General features: G+C 44.5%; 1 protein-coding gene across 3 annotated transcripts in view; it reads right to left on the reverse strand.

Annotated features, from left to right (window-relative positions):
• CXADR (CXADR cell adhesion molecule) overlaps nucleotides 1-7,816 on the reverse strand; it is a 52,614-nt gene extending 44,798 nt beyond the window's left edge. For 2 of the 3 annotated variants that reach the window (XM_075593962.1, XM_075593960.1), the window contains exon 1: nucleotides 7,368-7,816. In XM_075593962.1, the coding sequence (XP_075450077.1) occupies nucleotides 7,368-7,422 (55 nt within the window). In that variant the 5' untranslated portion in view covers nucleotides 7,423-7,816. The remainder of the gene's footprint in view (nucleotides 1-7,367) is intronic. The other variant, XM_075593961.1, reaches the window with a different exon arrangement.
• Nucleotides 7,817-8,069: the final 253 nt, after the last annotated feature.

Genomic DNA, 8,069 nt, shown 5'->3' on the forward strand with positions numbered 1-8,069 from the left:
CCAAGTAATTAATGTCAGTTCTATTTAACAGTAAGGAGTCTTTTAGGACAATAAGACAACTTGTTTACCAATAAATCCCATAAAAAAAAGTTGTGTGCCACTAGTCATTGACATGACCAGTTTTAATGAACTGGTCTTCAGACTAAAAAAGGTAAACTATTTTTCAGAAATATGCACACAGTACAGGGTAATCTGAACAGAAAGTGTCAGACACTGACCAATTAGGAGGAGTGGTGGTGTAAAAAAAAGGTGAAAAGGAAAGTATTTCCAGCAGCCCATTCTGATGTTACCAGACAGGAAGCAGGAATAGTCACAGCATCAAAATCTAGCAAGCAACTCACATGACGGGGCTTTAAAATGTCAAAGTTGTAATCGCTGTTAACCCATTTGCAACCTGAGGTGACAAAGGATTACTCACTGGCCACATGAAGGTAAACAGCCTCACTCAATTCATTAACATGGGAGTAGTGCCTAGGATAAAAGTAAACTAGTGGCATGTTTAATAGGTTAAATGTAAACAGAAAAGCACACTGCTCAGTCTAAAAGATAAAGATGAGGCCCAGTAGGTGCACCTAAGGGAGGGGAAAAAAATAATAATTATAATTTTTTTCTTGGTGTATATCGTGTGATATAGTTTAGATCTTTAAAACCTATAATATATAGGGGTAGATCTATGTTGGGGACCCCCTTCTCTCCAGACTTCTATAGCAGGGCAGTAGATGTACATATTTCTGTATTGGTCAAGCTGCTATTGGATACAATATTGATCACACCATGAGATAGGGAAAATGTTATGGGGGGGGGGGAACAAAAAGGGAAGGAAGGAAGGGAGGAAGTAAGGGAGGGAGACTTCCTGTACATACTATTTGACAATCCCCTCTCCCACTACTTCCTTTAAAGTAGGGGAGGCTGACAACCAACTGTTAAAAAGAGGTTAACCCATTCCTGGAGTATTAATAACTATACAAACTTTGATTCTGGGTGAGTATTTATTGGGTAGGGTAACCAATAAGTCTCATACCAATCATCTCAAATAGTACTACATAGAAAACATGGGCTCTCATAGGTAGCTTCTCTGCACAGATAATTAACCGAGAATGGTAACCGACATTGTAATCATTTTCATTGGTTAAAATTAGCTACTCCTCTGAAATACTCAGTCTGAGAATAGTTTTAGTAGTTTGTTCCAATTGATCATACAGTATTCAACACATCTGGCTCACTAACATTGTGTGAAGATCCTCATTGCATCACCATGCTAAAATACTGATGATGCCTAGCCTAGATAGGGTGGGACTGCCTCAATGAGAGAACTAGCACATTTTATTTTTTACAATTATTTGCAGATTTGTATATATTGTGCTGTCTTTGAAAATAATTTGTTGAAATTATTAAAAGTTCAGTTTTTATTCACGCATTGGTACAAACAGCTTCATGACTGTCTCAGTAAGGAACATCTCATATTGAGATATCTATAGCCAACTTGGTGTACCCGTGCTGTGTTATCAACCATTAACCCCTACGAATATTTAGTAGATATGCACTGATTAAGGAACTCTTTTTCCCCACAAAGCAGCCATTTAAAACTTCCACCCGAAATTCAATATGGCCATAAAATCGTTTCGGTCCTGATGACCAAAAGTGAGCTGTAGGGCTGATTTCCTATTGGTCCACACTGGTGACCATGCTGGATTTTACATTTGAGAGCAGCCACACCTAAAACTGTATGTATGTATATCAGGAATGCAAATGTGGAAGGGTGGGGGTTCACACTATTTAGCCCCAAAGGAACTCAACCCACCACACCCCCTTCAATAATGCCAATGGGGAAAACAGCCATTTACAATGTGTGGGACTGCCACTTTAAGGGTGATTAGAATGATTCAATTAAGCCACTTACTGTATGTTGGAAAGCCCCTTTAATAGCTAGGAAGACACCAGCTGCTCTAAGCATTTACAGTCTCACCGGCCAAGTATATGTTACAAAACACCAACATACGTGTGTGTTTAACTAAAAACACCAATATCGCAAAACAGGCAGGCAGGCAGACAGAATACCCACACAGTGCTTTTGCAGGTGATCACAGATCCCCAAAGCTGCTTCATTCACCTATACAGTGCGTGAAGACATTTGTATAGCGTTTACCATCTGTTTCTATCATCTTTTTGGTGATAACGATCAGTCCTCCAAGCTGTTTTGTGACATCAATTTACAAACAGAAACATAAATAGCCAATATGCTTGAATGCAGTGTTTCCAGAGAAACAACATATTTATTTTTCACAAGATAAATACTTAGTGATTAAATGGTCAAGAAATCCAGGTAATTGGCTTACATCTTAAACCAAACTTCAGACAAGAATTCTGGGAAGTGGCATACAGAATGCGCTGCCGATCGAAGAGCCTGCACCCCGGACACCCAATATGGCTGCCTATTTCAAAAGTGCTGTGACTTACTAAAAGTTGCTATAACAACCCAAGGAAGCTTAACACAGTAAAACTCATTACAAAAGGGCATACGAATCAAGATAAAAATACAGCAAGTATCATTATACTAGACAACTAATTTATTTAAAATAAAAAATAAAAATAAAGACGATTTTTAATGAAATGCTGCTTTAAATATATTCACAGAATAAACTGATGAAGACATGCTTTGGTTTAGATGTTAAGAATAGAATCTGAAATACTCTTGGCAGGTGATACCAAATAAGGAAATACAGAAATGTGAATTTCTAAGTGTTTACAACCCCATACAGAGGAGGGACTAGTACTGAAGTTAATCAGCAGAACATTACAAGCTTAATGTTGCACTGCAGTCTGAAAGGCAACAGATCTCCCACTCACAGCTAGATACATTAATTTGCATGGAGTACAAAGGGTACAGGATTGTGGGAGTGAGACCAAGCGTCCCCTGAAACTTTATTTCACAACACAGGTTTTGAAAAGATTTCATTAACGCTCCAATGAAAACAGTAAGTAGAGTTGGAGCATGTTTACTTTGCCTATGAGGTGTTAGGAGTTTGTGAATTAGTGCTAGCAAAACTTTAGACAAAATCACAAATAAAAACGGTTTCTATTGACTGTTTCTCATGTGAGTCACTGCAAAAATAAAACCTGTTGACTGGTTGAGCACCTGTGCCACAATTTCACTAGTTTGTGGTCTGAGGAAACACTTGGAGATACAAATTTCACCATCAAGTGTCAGATATAGTTACAACACTTGTTCAATCATTGTGTTTAGTGGAAAGAACAAGCACTTGTTGCCCATCTCATTTGCAGAAATAGCACCACAAAATCTATGTTCATTCTTATGAATTATATAAAAGATCCAGAAGACAAAACAAAACAAAAAAACCTTCACTTTCTGCAACTGTAGAATATTTTGTACAAGTCGCTAAAGTTAATTTACCATCAATATCTTAACTTACAATAGGGGAAATTGCTGCTTTTTCAAGAATAGGAACTGGTTCCCAAGAAAGCTAGGGCAGTATTCTATATACCACCCACCAGGTGTCAAGCACTACTCTTGTACCTTTGTATATAGAATACAATTGACAATGAAGCCGCCATTCAGGCAGTTTTGGGCCAAAAAAATACCATTGAAAGCTATGGGTATATTTGGCTCAAAGCAGCCGAACGGCTGCTTCAGGGTATATAGAATGAATCCCCTTCTTATTGGCAAGTTGGAGATGTTCTTTCATGGATTTTTAAAGATGGTGCCCAGTCATCCAATAGAAAGCAGCAACACCATCCACCCAATTACGTTTTGACTTCTTATTGGCAAGCAGGATTTACAGGATCTGGCTGCCATTTTAAGTTAAAAAACCCCAGTCACTAGACAAGAATCCCGGGAACCAGGGAGTCAGCCCAGAGCTAAAACCAGCGTGGTTGTGCTACGGAGGACTTCTGTTCCCCGGAGACTTAGGCCACGTCCAAGATGGGTAGAGGCATGCTGGCGCTCCAGCGCTGCTCCCTGCTCGGCAGTGTTTTTCTGGCCGTCCAGGTGAGCACACGTCTGGGGGCGCGGCCTCTACGTCACGGAGCTGGTTCGCCCTCATTGGGCGAACCGCTCACATGACGCGCTTAGAGCGGCAAATTAAAATTTGCTCTCTCGGCAAGCGGCTGAGCGCCGAGCAGGCGCGCCCGCTCACACAGGACACATGCATTGTCGCAACGTGTCTACCGTGAGCGTGCGTGCCCGCTCAGCGCCACCCTAGATGAGCCCTTAGGCTGCGTCCCCGCTAGCGCTGAGCGTGCTTTTACTATACATATATCTATATATGCAAGTCCCCGCTCCCGCGGTGCGTGCGCTAGTACACGCAAGCTCACCCACGCTTGGGTAAAAAAAACAAAAAAATACTTTTTTCGAGCGCGCTCAACTTGCTCGCAAAGCCCCCGCGCGCGTGCTTCCAAAATAGCCAGGACACACTGCGCTCATGCTTAGAGAGCTGGTGATGTCACCGCTCTCAAGCATGAACATGGTCAATGCTAGCGGGGCCACAGCCTTATTCTGTAAAGAGCTAGATATAGATCTATATGTATAAGAATTTTGGCTTTAATTCTTCAAATAACTATTAGGATACTATTTCTTTAGATTTTTTTTAAATGTTTGGCATCACACTGCCAGAAAAATGGATGACCTAACTGCATTAGAGTTGTTCTTAATAACCTAACCACAAGAGATGCAAACCCATGAAATTAGATATATACCTCCTGCTAAACACATTTGTATTGCTCGCTCATGAATATAGTGGGGGATGTTACTAATAGCCCACATGTCTGTGGTGGTTAAAAAAAATAATTAGGTAGAACAGATGCTCAGGGCAAGATAAGCCAAGAGTTAAAGAGAGAAATGGTAATGTGTCTTAACTCAAAGCAAAATCAGATTCTTCCACGTGATTAGACTCAGGAAAACACAATAGCAAATTTAAATGCAGGAAATTAAATCACAAAAAAAAAAAAAAAACACAATAGACTTTGCCAACATATTCATCTCAGCCTCTAGCCCAACAGTGGCCAACTCCAGTCCTCAAGGGCCACCAACAGGATCAGGTGTTCAGGATATCCCTGCTTCAGTACAGGTGGCTCAGTCAGTGGTTCAGTTTATGACAGCCACCTGTGCTGATTCTGGGATATCCTGAACCCCTGATCTGTTGGTGGCCCTTGAGGACTGGAGGTGGCCATCCTTGGGCTAGGCTCACCACTTCCAACAACCCCTCGTCTACTGATCTCACATCTGCTGAGTTCACACATTAGTCTCATTCCCAAAAGTGTCAGGATTTGGTCCAACATCCCCCAATTTATGGAAATCCCAATTCAGACAACAAATCAACACAAGGTCTTTTACTACTTGAGAACATAAGATGCCATAACCAAAAGCTCTCGGTATTGGGGGAAATGCCATAAAACACTATACAATACAGATACAGTACATGGAGTCATTATCTGTGAATAAAGCACCACTTGGGACATTTGTGTAATAGCAAAATCGCCCCGCTGGCAGCATTATTACTGTAATCACTGGGTGTGGGATGCCCTGCTCAGGCGACCCTCCCCCACCGAAAGCATACACATCTGAGTTAACCCTTCAGCACCAGAGATCAGACAGAGGGGAACCACATGTGCAGGATGCAGGACAAGAGGCATGGTGCTAGGGGTACCGAGTACCATGTGATTCTGTGCTTGGAGTATTATTAGGGGGCAGAGAGTATAATGACTTTGCTCAGTGGATGGCGTATAAATAGGGGGTACAGAGTATAATGACTGCTCAGTGGATGGAGTATAAATAGGGGGTACAGAGTATAATGACTGTTCCGTGCATGGAGTATTAGGGGGTACAGAGTATAATGACTGCTCAGTGGATGGCGTATAAATATGGGGTACAGAGTATAATGACTGCTCAGTGCATGGAGTATTAGGGGGTACAGAGTATAATGACTGCTCCGTGCATGGAGTATTAGGGTGTACAGAGTATAATGACTGTTCCGTGCATGGAGTATTAGGGGGTACAGAGTATAATGACTGCTCAGTGCATGGAGTATTAGGGGGTACAGAGTATAATGACTGCTCAGTGCATGGAGTATTAGGTGGTACAGAGTATAATGACTGCTCAGTGCATGGAGTATTAGGGGGTACAGAGTATAATGACTGCTCAGTGCATGGAGTATTAGGGGGTACAGAGTATAATGACTGCTCAGTGCATGGAGTATTAGGGGGTACCGAGTATAATGACTGCTCAGTGCATGGAGTATTAGGGGGTACAGAGTATAATGACTGCTCAGTGCATGGAGTATTAGGGGGTACCGAGTATAATGACTGCTCAGTGCATGGAGTATTAGGGGGTACAGAGTATAATGACTGCTCAGTGCATGGAGTATTAGGGTGTACAGAGTATAATGACTGCTCAGTGCATGGGGTATTAGGGGGTACAGAGTATAATGACTACTCAGTGCATGGAGTATTAAGGGGTACAGAGTATAATGACTGCTCAGTGCATGGAGTATTAGGGGGTACCGAGTATAATGACTGCTCAGTGCATGGAGTATTAGGGGGTACAGAGTATAATGACTGCTCAGTGCATGGAGTATTAGTGGGTACAGAGTATAATGACTGCTCAGTGCATGGAGTGGAGATGGAAGAGTATGACCGTTGTACACAAGCACAGTCGCACCTCCTTTTGGGGAGGGGGGTCCCTATTCTTAGAGCTCAGCGATAATCCCATAACTAGTACAGTGCAGAGCTGCAGCCTGTGTGTACCTGCGTGATGCACACACACCGGGAGTGTAAGCCCAGCACACACTCGTACAATGGAGAGGAGGGGGTTACATTAGTAACATTTGCCCGTTTTGTTTCTGAAATACTGCATGTTTTTCTTATTCTTTCGCTGAGATTAAACTAGTATTGCCCCCGGAACATGTAACACGCGCAGGGTATATATTACAACGAGACCGCGGCGCCCCTTTGTTTTTAAGCCAGAGACTACTAATAGCGAGTACTAATACCACAGAGCGGTATTCCCGGGAATGAGGCGGCATGTGTCCCCGCAGGCACGGGTGTGAGTACTAATACCACAGAGCGGTATTCCCGGGTATGAGGGGGGCTGTGCATGGGTGTGAGTACTAATACCACAGAGCGGTATTCCCGGGTATGAGGGGGGTTGTGCATGTGTGTGAGTACTAATACCACAGAGCGGTATTCCCGGGTATGAGGGGGGCATGTAAACCCCGCAGGCACGGGGCTGTGCATGGGTGCGAGAGTGCCCTCCCTGCGGAGTAATCACAGCCGCAACCTCCCGCCTCCGGGACAATGTCTGACCCGCTACTGTCCGAGGAGGGGGCGGCGGGGAGAAACCCAGGAGCACTCACCGGAGCAGAGGAATAACAGGACCAGGAGGCGGCGAGCAGCGGACCCCGGCGCCATCCTGAAAGATGAAGCCGGGACCGGGCAGTGGGGTGGGGAGCCGGGCAGTGGGGTGGGGAGCCGGGCAGTGGGGTGGGGAGCCGGGCGGTGTCTCTCCTTCTCTCCCCGAGACTGGGGGGGGGGGGGGGGGGGGGACTCTGATATCCGCGCGGCGCCCGCGGCCGCTTTTACACTCTCCTCCAATGAACTTCTCCGCAGTTTCAGCACGCACTGAATGAGTGGGTAAATGAGTTGGTACTCCTTTCCCCGCGCGCGCTGCTGCAGGGGGGTCTCGCGCTCCGTCTCGGGGAAAAGGCAGCTCCCGGTTCCAGTGATCTATGCTTAAACTCCTGGCTCTGCCCACGGAGCAGCAGGTGAATCGTTACGTCACTTCCGGACGGCCACTACCCATTGTGGTGTATTCTCCCTGGGATGAGTGTGAGCGCTCTGTGTGACACCCCCCCTCGCTTTGCAATGCATTGCGGGCCCCTCTGGCAGAGAAGGGGGTCAGTGCAAACACTACCTGTCGTCCCATAGTGGGGAGCATGGAGGAGGAGACCTGGCAGGTGCATTGCATTTGTTCTCCTCTCGTGCCACTGTCAGGAAAACGCAATCACTTTATTTTATTAACTTTTTTTAGGAGATGTGTGTACTTAATCAAAGCTGCT

This window comes from Ascaphus truei, chromosome 3 (genome assembly GCF_040206685.1).
Source record: "Ascaphus truei isolate aAscTru1 chromosome 3, aAscTru1.hap1, whole genome shotgun sequence".
Lineage (NCBI taxonomy): Eukaryota > Metazoa > Chordata > Amphibia > Anura > Ascaphidae > Ascaphus > Ascaphus truei.